This window comes from Embiotoca jacksoni, unplaced genomic scaffold (genome assembly GCF_022577435.1).
Source record: "Embiotoca jacksoni isolate LCO1_2020_lvr unplaced genomic scaffold, fEmbJac1.0.p SCAF_15, whole genome shotgun sequence".
Taxonomy (NCBI): domain Eukaryota; kingdom Metazoa; phylum Chordata; class Actinopteri; family Embiotocidae; genus Embiotoca; species Embiotoca jacksoni.
In genome coordinates this window covers 6,070,400-6,094,207 of record NW_027185285.1, presented here as the reverse complement: position 1 = coordinate 6,094,207, position 23,808 = coordinate 6,070,400, and the positions used below count along the sequence as shown (strand labels likewise).

Below are 23,808 nucleotides of genomic sequence, written 5' to 3'. Positions count from 1 at the left end.
ACTGACTAAAATTGCTACTCTCTTTGCCTGTTGGTGGCAGCACTGACACAGATGCCTCCTACTATTGATTTTTCTTCTGATTTACGATAAAGGCAGTGCAGGTGTTAAACTGGTCTCACTGCAGCCTACTACATGTGAATGTGTTTGTGAGTTTCTGAGTTACAAGATGAGGTGCACCTCAGGCAGAATGTGTTAGTATATCATGTGTGCATGACATCATTTTGCACCCGTTTCTCAGAACATGCAATTTATTGTACGTATGCTTTACCTCTCATATATCTAATAGCAGCAGAATTTTCTGTCTGTCATTTTGTAATTGTATGAAAGGCACAAGCTGAAATGCATTTGTCTCACAAAATAGTTGTGGTTAATGCTGAAAGTGTGGCTGAATATTTTGCCTCTTTAGACTTTTTTCCCCATCCCTGTGCACTTTGGAAGTAAATGCCTTTGTGCCAGAAGTCCCCCATTTTTTCAACCAGTTTGCTACACAATGATAAGCTTGTGTTTGCAGCTTGAAGCATGTGCGTACAGCTTACTGTTACCTCAAAGCGTACTGAAGTAATATGAGTGTGTGTGTGTGTGTGTTGATGTTCGTACCATGAGAATGCGTCGGTAGCTGTCTCGGTCAATGCCCCACAGTTTAAGATCGGTCTTGGCCTTGACGGTGGCAGCTCTCGGGGTCCCATAGATCAGGGCCAGCTCTCCAAAACTACCTCCTTCTCCAATACTGGTCACCCACTCACCGTTCACATATACCTGCAAACAGAAGAAAAAAAAAAAACTAAGCGATGCAGAGGGTCTTATGAAGCTTAAATGCTTCTGAGGAACACCAACATTTGCTTGGTGTTATGTGAGGAATTTAAGTTTTTCTGTCATTTCAGCTTCCTGAGACACCTTCTCCGATCCTTGTCCTTCCCACTCTCACCCTCCCCAGTTTCCGGGCTGTTTGATATGCTCACTAGGCTTGTCCCTAAGTATTTGATCCCCACTAAGCCCTCAGATGAGACCCTCTAAAAGGCCTTCTATCTCTCCATCAATCCCTTTTATTTCCTTTGTCCTGTCTTGTTAGAGTCATCCCTGTGATTTGGGAGTGCTGGAGGTCAGAGAGCTGTGGTAGACTTTTGTGGGTCTATTCTCACATCTAAAACACATTCACACACTCTTACATGCTTGATCACTTGCACGCACATGCACACACATGCATAGCTCTATTTAGGCCAGCCACTATAGCTCTCCAGACAATACAACTTCAGTGAGCCTCATTCGGACGGTCTCTGGGGTCGTTACGGTTTCACCTGTCGACACACTATCCCCTATCTTGTTGACTTAATAACACAGAGAAAGGAGGGATGGGGAGGGAAGGCAGGAGGGAGGGTTGATCCCTCTGGTGGCTGCTGTGAATTGCCAGAATTGTTGCAAGCTACTATTCAGGTTCAGAGTAGACCAGAGTAGAGTCATCCTTCACTATAAACTGGGATGGCTTCAAAGAGATGCAGAGTGCTGGATGTGGTTATATCAACCCTCGAAGAACAATTATATGAATGTTGCAAAAGTGTTACATCAGAGTGTACAGGTAGTAGTATTTTTTTGACTGCACAGTTTTCCAGTGCAGTTGTCGAGCATTTCCAAAACTATGAGTCTTTGTTCAGTCGTCACTGTTGCATATGTGACCCAGAAGGTTTCACAAAACACTTTCAAATGCTTAAATGAGAGGAAGAGTAAAGCTGGAGTTAAAACTTGCAGAAAAGGTGGTTCTTGAGAGCTGAGATTGATTACTATATAGAAAAAGTGTGAAAACAATTCAAGCTTTGAACAACATATGCTGTCCTGCTGCTGTCAGAATATTCAATATGTAAATAGCAACAGGAAACTGAGTGTGCCTGGTGGTGATTAAGAAGCGACAAATAAAAGGCCTGATTGCGATTGAAAGATACTTAATGTTTAATTATAAAAAATATTTTTTTTATAATAAGTTAATCTTGCATTTTGAAATGAAAGTTTTCATTTATTTTGTGGTGTGCCCATATAAACACAGGCCAATGTCTGTAAGTGAACAGATTTGTGTGAAGACATGGAGGGGTGTTTACATTAGTGGCAGTGGTTGTCAGCTTCCAGGCAGTTTATGGGATGCTGGCAGATTTACACCCCTCCCTAATGAGAGACATCTCCACACTTTAATAACCTCAGCACTGATCTTGGAGTAGTTTAGTGCCTTGGCTGTGACTGGGAGGCAGCGGCTGTCTGTAGAGATAGAAGGGTGGATGGTGGGGTGAGGCGAAGGAGACACAGATGAGCATGGGGTTTGAGCAGGGGTGAGGTTGAGGGTAGGAGTCTTCCCACAACTTGGGTGCAGGATGACAGGATCCTGGCTGTGGGAGCAGATTCACTGGTGGCAGCCCAGAGCAGAGCAGCCTCCAGTTTAAGATATTGGAGGAGGAGTAAAGACAGAAAGTGATGCTGCAGCGGAGGGAGGGAGCACCACTGCCACTCTGAATGTAATCTATGCAAAACAACAATATAGAAACCTAAAGAAGGGGAGTGTAAATATAAAATATCAATATGGGATATGTCGCTGCAGCAAGCAACCAAATCTCCCCACTTCTGAGTTAAAGTTACACACATTAGAGTGTGTTGCAACAACTGACTTTTTTTTTTGTTTTTTTCATCTCAAACTAGACCAAGACATTTCAACAAACCACAGACACTAGATTAGTGGTGATGACAGCAAAAACAAATTCCCACTAAAAGGCCTCTATTGTAAGCAGAAGATTATTGTACATATCAGATGTTACACAAAAAGGCCTCACACCGAAGATAGGGCTTATAGTTTTAAAACTTAATTAAAGTGAAAAGTAAGAAAAGTTACATCAGGCCTGATGAACATTTGGCTTTGGCGAGTCGCCCTAACGTTTGATGAAGACCAGTTAGGGTTGAAGAGTTTTCTGTTGAGTCTAATAAATGTCCGGAATCTATAGCTGAGTTTGAAGATATTATAAATTTTTTCCATTTTTGAATTTCCCACTTTGTATCTAACCCAAATATCGGCTTAAATGTGCACACAACCGTTCTGAGGAAAAATACATGGCTGATTACTCGTTCACAGGAATCTTCAAGCACGAGTTAGTTCTTTCATAATCTTTCTATCAAGACATCATCTCCCTATTTCTACACTTCCTTCTTTTCTGGTAAGGTGGGTAAATGATATTGGCAAGCTCAGCCAACCTGTTTCTCTCCTCTTACCCACGGTCTCTGTGCTCACTTCTGTAAGCTGATAAGGTCACTTCCTGTTTAACTTTCCATCAGCTCCTGTTTTATCTCTCCACTTAACTCTATCGCTCTGTGTCAGGCTTGCTAAGACAAAAGATCTTCTCAGTTTGGGTGCCTTCACAGTGCATTGGACTCTACAGCTCCATGTTCAGATTGTCATCAGAGTGTAACTGAACTTTGAAGGAAACAAAACATGGGGGAGCTCCTACAACCTGTCCATTGTTAGAGGGAACATTTTGTCTCAACATGAGAGAAGATGGCTGAGTTTTCCACCGAGTCACAATCCCTCTTAAACCTTAAAAACAAGTGAATAAAAGATAATCGTCACATACGTCAAACTGGAATCCCCTTTAATTGGAAAAAAATGTCTTTGATCCATTTGAATGTTATTTACAGAAATTACTCTCTGGACAAAACATTTTGTGAATGTGCTTGTCACCGTGCTAGCCACTTACGTCCACTTCCCCTTGGTCAATCACATAGAAGTTGTCTCCTTCATCGCCTGGTGAGAAGAGAGGGGGAGAAAGTTTGAGAGTAGAAAAAGCAACAAAAACAGAAAACTTGTCCTATTCATTTCACCCCCCCGCTCAAGCTGTCAAAGGTGGATTTTTAAACCATTAAAGGTGCTCTGTAGTGTTTTCTTGTAAACAAACAGAAGTTATGTTTGTGTTCAGTGTTACTCACCAAAAGACACAGTGTATATCCTTGAACTCTTACAAACATGCTCCTCAAAAAAACAATAGCAGGCATTTTTTAAGCTTTTTAAACCTAGCCTTGTTTTTAAGTCTGTTTACCAGCGTCCAGTCTTCTTCTTCCCTGCCTTTACTGGTGCACTACTGCATATATTGGCCCGTTAGCGCCACCTGTAGACCAGTGGAGTAGTGCGACACAAATGGCGGGACTATGTATCATATCGTCCGCTCATGTAATAAGCAAAACAGGGACTCTCTCAGAAGAAAACAGCTTGTAGGCGTTTTGGTTCAAAGAGAAACAGTCGATAAAGAGAAACTTTGAACCAAAATTAATGCATTCAAAAATGTAAATCATTTGTAAAACCTACGGGCCAATCTCTGTGGACTGATGCTCAACAATAGAGCAATAAATTATTGGGATTTCTCTGCTTCATGTCTGTCAGATTCCGTCTCTTCTCCTTAAAAAGAGAGAAACTATTATTGTTCTTTGGATCTTTATAAATGAAGGGCCTCCAAGTTTCATGGCACACCCAGCTTCAAAAGTTCTACTGCCTCCTCCAGAATGCATATTTCACTGAGCCTGCCAATATCTTTGTGAAATAGGGCTCTCTCACCAGCAGAAAGCTGCAGCATGTTCATTACTGGTGCTTGTGTGGCTTAATAGTGGAAATTCTGAAACAGAAGTGCCTGAGCATGCAGAGCTACAACACCTCAGTATGATGTAAAGAACAAAGAGATCCACAGTGCATTACACAACTAAAGACAATAGCTTCATTTATTCTGTTCTATATAATACAGAATATTATATGTTTAATTCACAAGCCTCGGAAATGTTTTCTGGTCTGGTTACTGGATCTCTGTTGTGTCAGTGACAGAAGTGTGCTGGGCTTTCAAAGTGAACCACAACCCTTGAAGCGAGTCATGGGATCTGGTTGGCTGACGTCCGTTAAAAGCATCTAGTCTGGAGATAAAGCTGAAAAATGGCAAGTGTTCCTTTAATTATGCTATCCATTACATAGGGCTCGGGGAAATTATTAAAAAGGACTGACAGCCACATACGTGAGCACTGCGAAACGCTCCCTGCAGCTACCTCTTACAATAAGATATAAATGCAACTCCATTCACAGGAACAAGTGGGTAATGATGCATGAGTCTAGATGACACAAGTATGCATGTGTATGCATTTCGTAGGTACCAAGTTTGGGGTGTGTCGGCGTGTGTGTATATGTGTGTGTGTGTGTCCTTGTGTGTATGTTCACCTGAACAGTTGAAAGGCTGAGAGCACCCTGTGAGTAAAGTTCACAGGAGTTCACACGGCTAATTAATACTGAGTGGAGAGGGCTCGTTAATCATACAGCTCTATTTGTCACACAAAACGCTCCTTGTCTGTCTGACGGTCTGTCCCAGTTGAGACCCCAAACGCACGCACACACGCACACACACACGCACGCACACACACACACACACACACACACACACACACACACACACACACACACACACACACACACACACACTCACAACCTGCTGCAACCTGGCCCTCCGCTATCTCCCTCTCTCTGTCTCTGCCCCTCTTTCTTTCATCTCATCTATCGCTCTTTCAATTCCCTCTCGCTGTGTCTTTCCTTTCTTCTACTCTTCCTGTCTTTTATCACGTTGGTGCCCGGGCCTTTGTTTTACGCCTCTCCAACCCCCTGTGCCTGAGAGTGCAGGCAAATATTTGACTAGTACGTGCGTGCGCCCACACACACACACACACACACACACACACACACACACACACACACACACACACACACACACACACACACAGACACAGACAAGCAGCCCGGTGTACTCCGTGTGGCCATGTTTGAACACAAGCTAATTGTCGTACACACTGTTAAGGTTCTATTGCTTTGCTAAAAAGGACAACATGGTTAACATCCTCAGCCTCTAAGGTGTTTTGTACCCACAATGCACCATTAAAATGAACATGAATATTTTCCAGTTTTCCAATAAGGGATAACATAACATTTTCTTGTTACCAAAGAATGACTTTGATATATGTCAGACACCGCAGGTGAAATTAAAAATAGACAACAATTAAAATGAAAACTCCATTTTGCATGTTATGAGTAAATTCCCCTTTTGTTTAAATACCACTCAGGCCTCACAGTCGATAACTCCTAGCTGTGTCTAAATAGTGTGTGAGTGGCCCATAGCAGGGTTGTTTTTTTTGAAGCTGTACAGTAGTCCAGACATTAGCAATGACATCAGCCCTGTATATAGTATGTACCACACTCTATAGTGTGTATCACAATGGACTGTCTGGGACTGGGGGGCCCTGCAATGTTAGCTAGACTTATTATCACCAAATTAGGACTGATATACCCCCGGACGCTGTTTTAAGAGTATGTGGGAGAGACTGAGTGAGCGTGTGTCCAAGCACCAGTCAATGTAAGTGTCTGCTTGTAAGGCATGCGCCACAATTGTAAACTATGTGATTCTGTGCAGGTGAGAACATAGTATTATCTGAAAGTGGGAATTTGTCTATGAGAATGTGTGTTTTCAGTGTTTTAAATATGTGATTAAATGTGTCTGTGTCTGTGTTTGATAGGAGTTTGAGGGGGAGGGTGTGTGTGTGTGGGGGGTGGGGGGGGGGGCACTGGAAAAATATACAGTCTGGCCCTGCTAGCCTGTGTTCCTTCAAAGTCCAGGGATGTCTAGAGTGAAGGTTTTGACGACTGCAGTTAGGCAGAGGAGAAGGACGTGACATCTGGTGCAAACTGAGGGAATGTGTGAGTGGAGCAACGAGAGGAAAAGGGAGGGAACATGGGAGTGGTAGGACAAAATAAACATCAGTAGTGGTGGCAATGCAGTAGATGTATTCTTTGAGATAAACTAATCGAAGGTTATCTGAGAGAATTGCTTCCTTTCCATTAAAATGGTGAATGAAGTAGATCCAGTCTGTGCTAAGACAAATAAATTGATAAAATGGAAGAGCTGGCAAAACATTCCCTTTCATATAAACTAATATCAACAGTCTTCAGTGTTGTTGTTTTTTTAGCAGGGAATTCCCTTTAGATGTTGGTTATTTAGGACTTCATTAATTATTTCAATTCGTATTATAGATGTGTTGTGTTTTTCCAAAGTAAATCTATTTGTAATTTTTTGCGACCACTTGTATGTAAACCCAATTGTAATTTGCTCTATAGCTCATATGATTGACATCGACTCTACATAAAATCAACTGAACAAAATATGTATACAAACCTTGCTGGATAACTGTTTCCCCTGCAATGTGGGTGACCGGGAACATGGCGTCAAATATGTCACTGGAGAAGAAAAAGAGAGGGAAGAGGAAGAGAGGAGAAGGAAAGAAAGGAGGGGTGGGGTGGGGGGCACAGTTATTACCTGCATACTCGCTATTGTGGTAGATTATCCCACCATTTTTCTGAATGGTTTACTTAATCTCATACACAAATATACTGTACACACACACACACACACACACACACACACACACACACACACACACACACACACACACACACACACACACACACAAGAGTGTTGGGCGGAGGAATGGCATTATGGAAAAGACAGCAACCATCATCACTGTGTCAACTCTTTCAACAGGTAGCGAAGGCCAAGGAGACGGGCCGGGGAACTCTGGCTGACCCCAACACACACAAACCTGCACAAACCACATCCATCTGAATGTGGACACAACTGATTTCTTCATCATCCAACCAAACGCCCACTAGTCCCATTCAGAACCATCATAAAGAACACATGACAACTTATAGAGTTTAATGCAACAAACCCATCACAGTTTAGTTCATCATCAGGCTTTAACATTGAATTGTTTTCACTATTCCTTTCTGAAAAAGGCATTTTTGCAACTCTAATGCTATTTATACTAAACCTTGTCTAAATGCATTTACCAAACATGAGTATATCAGCATCAAAATTAAAAGTTTGAGCCACATTCTCTGCTTCTTTACATCATCCTGGTACTGTGCATATAGGCTTAAACACGACAGTGTTGTTTCAGCCCATGATCAAAGCCCGTATCTCTGAGTGTATCGTCCTTTAGAGGCGCTGAGAAAACAAACAAAATGATGGCTACGGCTAAGCACATAATTTCTGTTTCGTCCCAGCAGGGAAAGCGCCTGTTAGACTGTTGCTAATCGGACTGTTTAAATGCATGAAGCCTCTGAAGATTAGCGTTCCACTACTGGGATGTGTTGGAACAAGAGAAAACTAAGTATCCTTCCTCTCCTCCTCTCTGCCCGTCTCACCCCTTCGGGGTATATTTGTCTATCTAATCAGTTGCATACCTCCCGTCTTATAGAGAAATATAGTAAAAACAATAAAAGAGGGTCAGGCATATCAAAGACATACAAGACCTGCTGAGTGAATGTGGGGCAAGTCTGAGCCCATTCTCGGATATGTGTGTGTGTGTGTGTGTGTGTGTGTGTGTGTGTGTGTGTGTGTGTGTGTGTGTGTGTGTGTGTGTGTGTGTGTGTGTGTGTGTGTGTTTGTGTGTTTGTGTGTGCATGCACGTGTGTGTGTGTGTGTGTGTGTGCGTGCGTGCGTGTGTGTGTGTGTGTGTGTGCATTACTAAATGTGTGTATTTGAGCCAGCCCGTCTGTATCTGAGTACATACAGGTTATGAAAACACACAGGTTTGTACAAAATAATTTGTGGGTGTTGAATAAGTGTGTGCTCCTGACAGTGCACCAGACTTTGCAGCGCTGCAGAAATGAGAAGGCCTCCACGGCCAAACACAACTTGCAGCACACTGCAGACAAAGAAGTGTTGCTTTTCATGAAACCTCCCCGGCAAAAAACTGTTAAGTCAACAGATGTTGGGGCGAGATCTGAGGATGTTATTGAGTGGTTTGGAAGTGAACGGACCCTGCTGGTATTTGTTTATGTGACACTGAATAAAAAGCAGACTTAAGAAGGTGGATTGAGGCCAATTACACCCACAGGTAGGCCCTGTGCGTCGCAGCTGGCCACTGACTAACGCATACTTGAAGACTCGCAGTTCAGACATGCACACGTGTAAAAAGAAAAAAAACACTCACTCTTTGAAGTGTACAAGCCCGAGCTAAAAGATGCACAACCCCGTTTGTACATTATGTAACGATGTGGTACTGTGCATCCAACCGGTACACGCAGTTGTGCATGTCAACACACTCACGCACATTTGTAAGTGTAACAACATATTCATGCACAGGCTTCTTTGATGAAAACTTGCACACGGGCCCTCTGATATGACACGCAAGGCGCTCAAACACTTTGATGGTGGTTAGTCAGAGCAACATCTGCAGGAGTGCCCCCAACTCTCCTCACATCTGTGACCACCTGTGCTTGGCATGGAGTCTGTTTAAGTCACGTATAACTAATAATGTGTGGTTTATGAAAATAATTTCCTTGGCAAAACATGGAATTCAACAGTGTAGACCAATTTAAAGGCGTTAACTTAAGATTATAACAGGGGACATCAGTGCTTCTCAGCCATAAGCGTTTAACTTTTGACAGACCAATCCACAAAATGAGCAGAAGGCAGAAGTGATGCGCTCCTTAGTGTGGTATGACTGAATTTTGGTATGTGCCTTTTGGCAGCGATGTTGATGATGATGACACATCACACAGCTAAGTAGGATCCTCAAGATTGGGCGACAGAGTCATCGCAAGAGGATCAAAGACAAGCAAACCTGCGTTTAGGTAATTACACTTGACCACCTCTCTTTTCATGCTTCTCCTCTCCCCATTCAGTCAGTGAATGCATCGGTGAGCACAACAAAGATACGTATGCAGGTAATTACTTCCCCTTGTCTCTACCTGTCTCTCTTTCCCTTTCTTTATCCTTAACTTCCTCCATGTCTGCTCTCCATCACTTTTTCTCTTCCTCTCCCCTCTCAATTACCCCTTTCTTCCCTCTAATTCTCTCTCTGCTCCACCTATTTCCCCCCATCTCTCGGTCTATCGCCCCCTCTCTGGGTGTCCCAGATGTAGTGATTAATCTTGTCTTTTCCGCTACCTGTAGCCCCTCTGACCTCGTGAAAAGGCAGAGCAACCCTACTAACAATGGATGTGCTGTTCTGACGGAGACAGATAGAAAAGAGAGCGAGAGAGGCAGAGAGACGCTGCGGATTGGGAGGGGGGGGGGGGGCTAGGAAGTTCACCTCCACGGTAGGGAGGGAGACAAAGCTTCTGTCAGGGTTGAGATATGTGGAGATATGCTCTGCAATGCATGTGAATGATCCTGCACACAGGAATTGCAAAAAAATTGCACATGCGGCCTGTAAAATATTTATATTTCAGTACTCAGATGTTAATTACATTCATACGGTCTTTGTTCCCATTGTGAAATTTTCACAATATGTGCCCACACACAGCGACTTGGTCAACATGACATCACATCTACAGCTAATTGCCCATGAGTGTTTGTTTGTAGTGAAGGAAGCATGAGCTAGGGATGACACTTTTTTACAACATGGTATCACGCCAGAGTGTGTAATACACCCGTCAGTGCACTACAGCATATGTGTACGTGTCACGTTTTGCCTCACCAATGCTTGAAAACCGGGTGTTAAAGGTTAGCCACAAAAACGACTTATTCAGGACCAGGTAAAGATTTTATTAAAGGGATACATGTCTCAGACTTAAACCCTGGTCTCATGGGGGAAAGTTCTGGCTTTGATCTATCACCCCTTTATCACTTTTTTACGTTGTCACATGACCTCCATCACATTACTGCCTTCTTCCACCCTGGTCATATGTGCGTTTGCTTTCACACCGAGGTCAACCAAAACATGACATTGACACAGTATCCTCTTGTGAACTGACGGGTGCCTTAAATTAGTTGCAGTTTTATAACCTGAGCTGGCTTTCATAGCAATTGTGCATCAGTTTCAAGTTCAAAGACTTCAAGGGATTGACATGAAGCCAAAAGATGCAGTCATGGGTAAAACTATCATTAAAATGATAATAGAAAGAAAGAGACACCTTTACGTAACACCCTGCATTGCAATGTGTTGTGCTCACCGTGGAAGTGTTTTTCTTTTTAAGGTAAACTGGAAAATCAGAGTAACAGAATAAAATGCTGTCACCGTAGGGTGACATTTTTTCAACACAGTTAATGTGTTTCCACACGTGTATTGCATACGGACATTTGTGCGCTCCTTCAACTACTCTTAAGACGCATGCCCACAACAGCACAGCAACAGCCTATTATTGTTCTCAAACACTCATAAAAAAAAGTGGTTAACTTGGGGGAATTCAGTCATTAATGAAATAAAATCAGGCCTGCTTGTTGGAGCTGGATTGCTTGTTGTTCTTCCAGGTTGGCGATGACGGCCTCCCTCTCTCTCTCACTCTCTCCCTCCTTCTTAATCTCTCCTACAGCACAGCTGTTTGTTTGTTCAGCAACTGCCATCTTATCTTTTACATTACTACATCAACACACAGCACTGCCATTATACCATTAACACCAACGGGCTCTTTAATGGCGCGGCGTGCTGCCATGTCTTTGTGTTTCTTAATGGGCCGCAGAATGTTGAGTTACACAAGTCCTTAATGGGGAGACCGTCCAGACTGCTCACTCTGTTTGGGTGGAGGAGGTTTTGCAATATCCAAATAATCAACAACTCCACCACATGCGGGAACTTCCCAGCTCTCCAAGTTGTGTCTCAGCTTGGCAGCAGTGTGCCACTGGTTTGGCTTGTACAATGTTCATGCCGTAAGTGCTTGAAGGATTAATTTTCACTACCACAGTTGATAGTAATTCAGACTGCTGATTCTAGCGAACCAGAACAATAGTCTTTGTTTTTCAAGTCTAAACAATTCCATGATCTAAGTAATGGCCTGACAACACCAAATGTACACTGTCTGTAAAATATGTAAGATGGACATTGTGATCAAGTATATAACTGCTGTGAAAGGTTTGATCAGTTTTACACATCTTGCAGACGCTAAGATGCAGATGTGATCGTGAGTGAGCTGTTTGATGGAAACAAGGTGATATGTTTTCAGGAGGCGTGCTGGTTGGGCCTTCCCAACATAGAATTTACGCTGCATACTTACTGTAGTCCACCGAGAATTAAAAGCTCTTGGAGGACTGTAGAGATGTACTGTGCACATTCGCAGCAACCCGTAGTGGCAGGTTGCTATGAATAACTCGTATTACTGTTTGGCTGCTGTTGTGATTGGTCAGCTTAATGTGTAAAGCACAAGTAGTCACAAATATGAGAATGCAAAAACAATAATTTTTTTGACTGAAGATTGTTGTAAACAGAACAGTTTAGCCTGTTATCTTAGTCAGCTGGAAAACAGTTTTATGAGGCTGATTAAGTGGTGTACACAGTTTAATGTCCAGTGTTTAAAGTTAAGCACAAGCAGTTACTCACATGGAACAACTAACTTACCTCATGGAGCTCTGTTAATGACTACGCAATGATTTTCTGTTAAATTATATTTACGATTACATAAACCTGTAAAGCAGGTACACTCACAGATCCGCTCACATGCAGAGACACACACCACTGAAAACATGTAATATAATGTAACAAAGTGAGTGACAGAGAGAAAAAAGTGGGAGATAATTATACAGTATTGAAGTGTTAAGGGAGGATATTTATTTATGACATAAAAGCTTCTGGCACGTGCCCAAGAACGCCAGCAAAAAAAAAAAAAAAAAATATGGATGAACCTGGTCATGCCAGTTTCTGCCCATTTCTTCATATCGGCCTCCACACTCTGAGGGAAACCCCCAGCAGTGTCAGTTGTTTCTTACAAACCTCAAAGATCGCCTGAAACCACCAAACCCCAACTGTAGTCCATTTTCAAAACTGTACTCCACCTTGAATAAAAGAACTGGGTGAAATACTTCATGACAGCTACACTATGATTTTCGCCATAAGAGGCCACTGTAATTAAGGTTCACATTTTATGGTGGCTAAAAAGACCATTTGATAAGGATTTCTTTCCGTTTCGATCAGGTTTTTGCACAGCATAAAGTCTTAATGACAAGTACGCAGGACTGAAAACTCTTAAGAAAAAGGAAACCCTGGATTATCACACTCAATTAGTCATTTTACTCTCAGAGACATTAAACAAAAACACAGAATTTGAAAGACAACACCCAAAAAGTAGTGCAAACAATAACTAAATAGCAGAAATGTGTAACCTAGTACACACATTTCTGGCTGTATTGCAGCTGTACAATAGTGTGCCTCTGCTTTTTTGCTGTCAACTTTTGTGCTAATATTGTATAGAAAAAGGCACAGATACATTAATACACAGTTAGGTACAGTTCTGAAAATTTCCCCTCTGGGCCATTTTTAAACTTTTTACAAGGTCCTACTGTTTGTCTGGGCTAATGAGTGAATAGGCCTGCACCATGCATAGCCATGCACCACAGAGGTGGTCCTGGAGGTTTACAGGTGGACATAACAGTTTACAGCTGGTGGCGATGACCACTTAGGGATGGTCAACAATGTGGGAGGAGAGAGGATGTAAAGGTCAGGCGAGGATAAAGAGAACCTTCACTTTTCATAAAATCAACTGGCCTTTGGATTTGGCCCTCAGGTCAATAAAACTCCTGGTCTGATAAATGTCATAAGCTCCAAAACACACTTGGTGTTCTTTTACTTTGCCGTGGTCCATTGAACACTGAAGACTTTTTGAAATCCTTAATAAAACATTTTAGTGCTTTGGACTGATACTTTTGTTTCAACAATTTAATAGGGGGCTAATGTTCAGTGTTGGAGGTCTCAGTGGGTTCAGGTAGTTTGTGATTAAATGTTGGAAGACGTATTTGAAACCAGCAGAGGGCAGGGATCACGCTGTGTTAAAACCACACACCTGGCTCTGATGGGTTTATAAGGGGTGTAAACGTGGATGCATCCTGTTGCCTTGAAGTGTAGAAGTGTGTCTCAGTATTTGTGCGCTGCAGGACCAAAGCACCCGAGGGTCAGTGCGTTTATGTTGGTGATCTGTGTGACCTGTAGACGTCTGCTAAAATCCGCTGTCACTTACACTGCAATGCTCAGACCACCTGAAAGAAAGATAAGCATTTGGAGAGAGAGTTAGAGAGATGAAGTTAAATTTAGGTTTTCTTAAAACCAATCCCTGTGACTTTGAAACTGCTCAAGAGTCGTGGTGAGGTAGTTTTGCTATGTCAGGCATGTTACACGTGACAGTTTTTACTGACAGTGCAGATAGATATCTATATTAATTTTCTGAATCATCCTGTTAAATAACCAATCAACAAACTGATGATGACACATACTATCTCTATTAATTCCCAAATGTCATTCACACCTATTTAACCTACAGCAGCTGTTATTGATGTAAAGCAAAGCTCTGAAATTGCAGGGTCCATTTCTTGGGTCAAATTTATTCAGAAAGCTATATTTGGTGAAATATAACATACTCCGAACTGCTTCTTTCTTTTTGAAAATCAAACTCAAAGATCACTGACGGCTGAAAAGTGGTGCATTCGTCCAATTAAATGTAGGGGAGAGAGCTGTAAAACTGTTCTCGCCAGAAAACCTTTAGATCCCTGTGAGATAATGTCACACACCCCCCGCCCCCACCGATTTGACAATAACTGGTCCGCAGTAACTGAGATGTGACATTACCAGAGGAACAACAACAACAACAAAAAAACAGCAGACCATGTTACTAGGGTGACTGATTGATCGTAAACACTCGCTGATGCTGCATCTAATAAAGTAAACAAAACATACTTGACCGTCCATGAGTCAATCAAACGAATAAAGGAAAGCCAGTGAGGAGAAAATAAAACTAACTGCCCCAGTAGCTTTCATGAAACATTTGAAATATCAGGCTGAACTACCACTGAACCAGCACTGGTACCTCAGACCCTCCGAGACTGCCAATGCCAACTGCATGAGAAGCCAATCCGGCCTTATCACCTCCTCACCATGCCCAGTACCTGCAGTAGAACCAGTGATTTCCTCCCCCCTGTGCTGGCTCTGCCATGGCAGTGGGAAGGTTTAGAGAGAAAAAAATTATCAGAGAGGACAGAAGAAGAGATTTGATTGGGAAGAGCATGGTGTTGAGAAGCTGCCATCTGATGCCGTGAATACCAGACAGATTAGGCTTCCTATCAGAGCGAGCTCAGTGAACACCTTGTTCAAACTCGTTTTTGAATAAACAAACACACACATACTCACATACGCAAAAAAAAAAAAAAAAAAAAAAAAAAAAATTCCCAGCAATTGTCAAACCTTCTAACAGCGTTGATAATGAGTGATAATGATGTAAAAGTTGTACAGTCTCATTCTTCTGCTGGGACTAATGCTTGAAACATTCATGTCGGCATCAGGGAGGTAAGAGGACCAGCCTGAGGAGGAAGAGTGAAGAAGAGGGAGCAGTTGATAAGATGATGTGAGGAGAAGGCGTTACAGGGCAGAAAAACAAACATCAAACTTTGTCAGTATCTTCATGTTAAATATACGCCTCATTAGTATCTTGTAAGTTCAAAACTTTGACATGATTGTACGTCATTGCAGATGAGAGGTGAATTGTTTTCCAGGCGAAGAACCAGTTCCATATCTAATTTGTTTCCTCCTATAAATAATCTTAAACATTTAGAGTTCAATTAAGAAAAACTATAGAAACATAAAAATCTGACTTACACAATCATCGAAATATCTGACTACATTACTGGCCTCCTAGTGACACTGGTAGAGGCCCCCTGCTCCTTTTAATGGACTGTTGTGTGTATTCAGTGTGACAAAGCTGTTTTACAGGCCTACCTGATGATCCAACGCACACCACCTGCTGATGCAGCCATGATGTCAGCCTAAAAACATCACAAACATGTCCGACTCTGCTGCCTCTCCCCGTCTTCCCTCTCCCTTTCTCTCTCCTTCCCCTCTCCTTCCCCTCCTCTCATTTTTATCAGAGCAATGGTTAGGCTGCTGCGCTAACTTTACTAAAGCAGAATTTTTACTCCACTTATTCTAACTTTTATTTTCATCCTGCTGTCAGTCTACATCCCATTTCCAGTACTTGTGGATTTTCACACTTTCCTAACGCCACCTTTTCTGTTGTTCATAGCCCCAGGGCAGGAAAAAGCGAGCTCTTCCTCCACTTAGCGAGAAAAAGGGTCAGGCTGAATCAGGCGCTGACAGGACTAAGCCTCTACCTCTCTGATGTGTCTACAGGGGACGTGTCACTGGAATGAGGCAAAGAGAGAGAGAGAGACAGAGGGGGAGACATACTCTCTTCCTCACCCATCTTACGGATAGAAAAGAAGTAATTCCACTGAATGCACACAAATGTACAGTATAGAGATAAAATAACCCTATGTACAGGTGCCAAGAGCTGTCTCTCTCTCTCTCTCTCTCTCTCTCTCTCTCTCTCTCTCTCTTTCTCTGTCTGTCTGTCTGTCTCTCTCTGTCTCTGTCTGTCTGTCTCTCTCTCTCTCTGTCTCTCTCTCATACACACGTATCCTGACATGTTGCTAAACATCACAAGGCATGCCGCCGCCCCGCGGGCATGTCTTTTCCTCTCCTCTCTCCTCTGCCCTCCCCTCCCTCATTCCCAGCTCGCAGAAGACACGAACTACTACGACAAGATAAGCATTTGAGAAGCACATCAGGACGCAAATTGTCCTTTGTTGGGGTTTAAACCTGAGAGGTGTTTACACAACACGGGACATTATGCATGCACGCTCAAACACATTTACACGCTGAAACTGAGACACTGTGAAAACTCTGAAAACACCCGAGGGCCTGAGGAAGAAGGAGAGAGAGATAGGTGGCTGACTAGATGGAGAGAAATGAAGGAGGTATCCGCTAGAACTGCTAAGGGCTAAAACTGTATACCGTACTAACGAGTGTGTGTGTGTGTGTGTGTGTGTGTGTGTGTGTGTGTGTGTGTGTGTGTGTGTGTGTGTACTTGTGTATAAACCTCATCAACCAGCACTCTGGGCAGTGAGGTAATAGTGCACTGGGTGCATGTCGAGGAGAGACATAGCTGACATCTGACTGACGTAAGGCCTTCCCTTCTGTAAAAGAGACAGCTTCATCATTCACATAGACTGCAGACCAGGACTGTGTTGAGCAACCACCTATCACCTTATGTATAATATACTAACACCATGGAATGACCTGAGAGAATGAGTTTCATTCATGATTTTCGTCAATAAGAATATTGGTTATCTATTCTCTTTGTGCCTTTAAGAGCTTTTTGGTTGTAGTGTGCGCTATATAGGGCCCATATTATCGATAATGTAATTAATTGATCACCTGAATGAATATTAAAAACTTTTTTAATTTGGCTTTGAAAATGTAATTCATGAAGAAACCTTAGATGTTGTCATTACTGAGGAAAAGATGTTCTCCTGAAAATGACCAAAAAAATACCAAGGCTATATGACCTATTTACTATTTCTATCATCAATGGAGTGTCGCCTTTGTTTCTGAATCTATTTTAGGAAAAAACACTTTAGTTATGGATGTACTTTCTATCTCTCTAATGGACATTAGATTTTGCTTTGTTTCTGTCTTTACACTGTTTGTTACACGAGACAAAGCCTTGCGAAGCAACAGAATTATTTTCACAAATTAAGTTTCCACAGATATGTGAAACAAAAAGCAATCTGAATACAATTAATTACGCAGCCACGTCAACCCTTTTACGAGTTAGGTTACTCTATTCAGTCTTGTTATTATTAAATAAAACTATGTCCTGAAAAGCCCAGTCACTCTGTGATGGCCTGAAATCCGAAACACAAACTCTATAAAATGTCCCATCCTGAAGCTTATCAAGCATGGAAATAGGCTGAGTGCCTCTAATCTAAATGAAACTCAAACAGAGTGACACCATCAAACCAACGAGGAGGTCGTGGGAGAATTAACACACTATAACAAGACTGTTGTCCGTGCCTGTGCACTGGAACCTATCGCCATTGCATAGACAAAGCAGACGGGATGTATACAATAGGAGGCCATGGGCCGACCCAGGCAATTCTGTAAGGCGCTAGGCTGCTCTGTCCCATGCTAATGTGTGGTGGTCAGTGTGTGGGTTGAATTTCGGTCCTGGCTGAGCTATAAAGGCACTGAATGGTTGAAGGAACATCATGTCCTCACAACGGGGGCAAACGCTGGCTCGGAAGTTACTGTCCTGCACACTCGCACCTTTACCCTACATACAGTATTCATTCACATGAAGTGAAACGTGACGCTGTTCACGATCACAAATGACCCGAGCTACTCCTAACCAGTATACGACGACACGCACACGGGTGGCTCACCCTAAAAGTGTTAACAAGTGATTTTTATTACGCTTCCTCTTACTTGCTCCACTTTTGCTCTCACAGCAGTTCAGATATTTCTGAATGTTTTGTTTGTGGATGAACTCCTTCTTCCACTGTTGACATTTGATCTAGCTGATGTTCTGATCCAAACAGGGGGCCAGTCTCTCTGTTTGCTGCAATCATGCATTCACAAAAACATAAATTCACAGAGTACTTTTTAAAACCATGTATATGTTGTACGTCACATCTTGCCCAGTGTCTGTAAAAATGCATCAACAAACAAGTGCACAAACTCACACACACACACATGCTGTCACACATAAAAACACAGTCACACATGCACTGATGGCATAAACAGCTGAAAGGACCGAGATGAATCATAGCTAGCTGGAAAACTGTCCCGCACCGACTCAAGGGTACATTTTGGAGGGAACACAGCATTCTAAAAGGTCTCCAGACTCTACTAACTTTACTGCATTTCTCACTTTACTAACAATTTGATGGAGAAATGGTTGGAGTGAAGGATGGAGAAAGATGACGGAGGGGGTGGGGGGGCGGAAGAGGCAGCAGGGGACAGGTTGAAACACAGCAGAGGGTATGAGCGAGGACAAAAGTTTCCAGCTATCTGTGCTGTTGAGTGTGTGCGTGTGTGCATACATGTGTGCACTTGCTGATGTTTGAGTGTGTTTATCTGCACTAGTATGCAAACATCAGGCTGGCTGATATGAACTTCCTACAAATGATATGTTTGTGTTTGCGCCCTGTGGTTTGCATGGGCGTAAAGGTGAAGTTGTCTGAGCTGAAGCAAAGACGTGATATGCTGGGGGAGGTGAGAGTGCTGGATGGTGGTGGGGATGGTTGAGGTTCAGTCAGGCCTGCAGCTCTCCTATGGTGAGTGACCTCATCGGCTGGCCCCTGGCATTGTGGCAACCAGCACAAAGCCATGCAGGGGACAGAGAGAGGAGACTGTGGGGGAGGGACTGGATGTGAGCGTGGATGTAGATGTGAATGAGCCTGCATGATTTAGGAAGAGAGAGAAAGGGAAAGACGGGAAAAGAAGTGAATTCTGAAAAGGAGAAAAAGAGGACCACCAGGCTCTCAGGAAAAAACATGGATGAGAACACACAGAGAGTCAATGAGGGAACCGGTAGGACAGGAAACACAAACACACACTCAGACAAATAGACTAAACAACACACAACACAAACCTGCTAATTTGTTCATGGTGCATACTGCCGTTGTTGCGCGGCCCACCATAAAATACAAATCAAATGCAGTCAAACATCGTCACTATTCTTCCACCTGAACACAGAGAAGCCGGTCCTCTCAATGATGCGAAAATGCACTCAAATGACCATAAAGCCAGCACACACACTCCAGAAACTAAGGGATACTTCCTCAATAGTCATCTTCAAATCACGAGAAAAAGAGATTCGGGTGGGAGAAAACTCACAAACAGACATCCAGTTGGCCATTCGGTGGCTCTACATCCTGTTTACCCTGCACTTTATACTGCACTGAAGGACAGTCTGCAGGGGGTCACCAGACACATGAGTGTAAGTGTGCACGCCCATAGGCACACAATCACCTTGAGCCTATTTGTATATGTTGTTTCCAGTACAGCACAATAAGTGTGCCTGTCTAGATAAAGCAATAAGTTCAGTAGTCAATACCTGTTTCATCTGTGTGTGGCAACCCCCCCCTCCCCCCTTGGGGCTGCTATATGGTAACAACAGACTCAATGTAGGTACAGTGCTTTCATTTCACCGACACACATTTCAGAAACAACCTGCCTGTTTCAGATATTAACCCATTCACTACAGCGCAAAGCTCAAGTTCCACATCAGTTTTATTGAGTTATCAGATAAGATGACAACAGCTGTGTTCATCTGATATGGCCAGACAGTACACTATCTGTCCATCACACCCCCTCTGTTGTTTTGTCCCTTCACACAGGCCTTAAATAAACTTCCGCTGGAACATAAGATGAGATGAATCTCTCAGGCAGTTTTAGTGTCTTTCCCGTTGCCGTTGTTTGTTTATTTGAGTTTTCTGTCACTCACTGATTTATTTATTATTGTTTTTGCACCTCTTTAGGCACACACACACAAAGACACAGACACAGACACAGACACACACACACACACACACACACACACACACACACACACACACACACACACAAAGAGAGCTAGTACACTAAAGATGTTCCCTGTCCATCGGCAGGGGCTAGTGGGGAAGGTGCGGAGGTCAGGGTTTAGGGGTCAGAGGTCAACTAATCAGTCACTTCATCAACTCATTACTCTGCTTGTTAATAAGAGGATTAAAGCAGGCAGGATGAAGTAAGCACCACCTCTCCGCAACCCCTTTCCCCCCACTGTAGCCTTGGCTTTAAAATATTTACTGCACATTTTTGACTGTTGTGTTCGCAGTGCTTCTCTTGGAGTATTGTCTGGTTTTTGAGGTTCTGGTTCTCCACATATCAAAGATATAAGTACTACATTTACTTGATTTACATTTAGGTCTTGACCTGAAACGTTTCAGCAACTCCTATTACCAGATGGTATGTTATTTTAGAATATTAGAAAGTCTGCCAAGACAGTTCAAGAAATGGGATAAACAGGGTTTCCTCGTGCCTGCCAGACTATTTATGTGGCTGTACAGAGAGCAGGGCTTTGAGTGTGCGTACTGTCCCCAAGAGAGTGTTTTGTGGTATAAGGGCATTAGACTAATGCATGTGGATGGGAGTAGACAACTTGATGAGCATATAGATGTGTCTATTTGTGTGTGTTTTGCTTGTGTCGAGGGAAAAATAACTGCACCTCCAAAAGATCTCCCAGAGGCCTCTTACAAAAACTGTTGCAGAAAAACAGGCGCTCATAGGGGTTATTTAAGCAAGTGTGAAGAAAACCTGACAAACGCAGGCCAACATTAACATACAAAGTTTCATATTGCTTCAGTAAGAAGTTAGATAAGAAACCCTATTAAAGTAGGAACTGAAAGACAGTGTGTTTAAACAGGCGATCATCAACTAACCATTTTAAAAGACTGACTCTCAATGAGAATCTAATGGGGGGAAGTGGTGGAAAGATAGGCTGCAAATGAATGGCTGAGACAATATCCAAATTGTTGCAAAAGAGTATGACCCAATTCTGTTATCAATCCTGATATTTTCTATTTTAAACCTTTAATCTTAAAAGTATTCAAATCTATGTGCTATTAGTTATCTAAAACCAAAACACACTATCAGACATCCAGATGGTAAGATGAGATATTAGTTTCACTCGATATGATAACGATTGTACAGTTACAGTATTGAGACAGGTGGTGGTTGCAGGCTCATTTGAGTGTTAGCGAAGTAGGCTGAACACAATGTGAAATCAAACACCTGCTCTCAGCTTATCTTGTGTAACCATGTGTCTGTTTGTATGGGCATATCATAATGAGGTCATTATGGCAGCTGATAGGCAGCAGATAGAAGGTCCGCCCTGTGGCCTGCTGGCAGCAACACCATGGCACAGGTTCAGATATTACTGTAGAGAACAGAGGTCAAAGAGAAAAACAGATAAAGATACTGTCCTCTAATGGTTTAGTGTATGTTCATTCTGTCAGAGATTGTATTCCCAATAAACCATTATCTGTTTGTTTTTTTTCCAGCAAAACAATATTTCCAACTTTGTTGACACTAAAAATTGAATGACAGTTATATGTATAGTAGGTTAAATAGTGTAAGGCGGCATTGAAAGTCTGTGATATTTTAAAACCTGTAAATAATCTGGAAGTTTGAGGAATAAGAAACATCTAAAACCATAAGAAAATCAGTCACGTGAAAGGAGGAATAAATAGGTCAGCACTATTTCTCTCGGTGAGCAATTAATTGAGGAAAATTTGTGGCATCAACCATGTTAACTCCTTGGTGCAACATGTTTAGGTGATCGACTCATCAGAGGCTTGTTCAAGTAGATCAACTTGCTGCCATTGTTCACCTGGCTGTGCTTCAAGTTTCCAGCAGAGGTCTGTTTGCTTACTAAGTAGCACTGTGATGGTGGGAAAACATGGCATCAGAACAAAGGAAAAGTTTCAAAAGTAAAAGCAAAAAGGGACTTCCTCAGCATCAAATCATGGCTAGACAGAAGGTTTCTAAGGCAGCTGTACATGACACTCTAAAACCCTTTGAGCAAACAGGATCAGTTGTATCCAAAGCAGAATCAGGCAGACAAAAAAATTATCACAATATGCTTTAAATACTGTAAATACAAGAGAAATATGTTCTCAAAACCAGAGGTTTGTTAAATGTGAGGCGGCAAAATGTGTGACGCTTTCATTTCCAGACAGCTGAGGAAAGATGGACTACACACACCACACGCACACACACACACACACACACACACACGCACACACACACACACACACACACGGCTGGTGGGGCTCAAAGACTTTGAGGCCATAAAGTTTGACATATGGAATGGTGTGTTAATCAAAGACTCAACGCTCCCAGCTGGGGCAGACACACTGGGAAAACACTCTGACATGTAGACCTGAGAATGTACTTGCAATATGTGTGTATGGGTGTGCATGTTTCTCATGATAATGTAATTCCTGTCATCCTTTGTAGTGATGGTGTGCACGCGCGCGCGGTGTGTTTTCTTTATTCTTGTACCAGGATCTGTCTTTTTCCTTCTTACAGATTCACCCTTCTGATCTCAATTCAACTACTGCTCATGCAGTATATTGTAAACATTTTATTCTAGTATAGTATGTACACAATAAATCATTTTTGCATGATTACCTAATTATGTTGGGGAAAGTTGAGAGTTCAGACAGACAGAAGGAGCCATGTCTGTTTTGTTTTACTGTCCCTGCCTCAAAGCCTTTCTGCCTTTATATGTGCTCAGACAGTTTTGAAAAAGAGGTAACCTAATTATTGAATTTTTCAGAGTAAACACCTTAGCTCTTGCCTTCCCCCCATGAATACCCACATCACACACACACACACACACACACACACACACACACACACACACACACACACACACACAGACAGACAGACATTATTTATATCCCTTGCCAAGTGAGCCAAGGAAGCGAGCATTTACAAAACAGGATGTGATCAAAGCACCGACCACTGACTGGCTCTGTTTTAGTTGAAGTAATACGCTGCTTGTCCCGAGATGCCCTCCTGGATCATTTTTCTCCTGTCTGGCTCATTCCTGTAATTACACACATAGTCATTCCAGCCCCAACAGAAAACTAATGGGCCAGCTTCACTGCTGAAAAAAATCCTGTGGAAACACATGCACTGTATAATATTTATGTATGAGTGCTGGGGGAATGGCTTACACTAGAATCATTGGAATCCAATCTGAATTTAAATCACTCTCATTCATGCATGTGAATAAGAAGTAAAAAAAAAAAAGGTAAAGTCACACACACAGTCAACACTTTTAGTCCATTCATTATTATCTTAGAAAAAGGCATGGACTGGCATGATACTAACTGTACCCATGTTATTACTATTTTAAGTTTGAAGTTTGTACATTAAGTGCATACAAAACTACAG

General features: G+C 42.4%; 1 protein-coding gene across 5 annotated transcripts in view; it reads right to left on the bottom strand.

The window, feature by feature from the left end:
- Positions 1-23,808, bottom strand: part of prkar1b (protein kinase, cAMP-dependent, regulatory, type I, beta) — a 64,187-nt gene that overhangs the window by 18,308 nt on the left and 22,071 nt on the right. For all 5 annotated transcript variants that reach the window (XM_069149118.1, XM_069149120.1, XM_069149123.1 and 2 more), the window contains 3 exons: positions 7,215-7,276; positions 3,723-3,769; positions 598-756 (listed from right to left, as the gene is read on the bottom strand). In XM_069149118.1, coding sequence (XP_069005219.1) covers positions 598-756; positions 3,723-3,769; positions 7,215-7,276 — 268 coding nt within the window. The remainder of the gene's footprint in view (positions 1-597; positions 757-3,722; positions 3,770-7,214; positions 7,277-23,808) is intronic.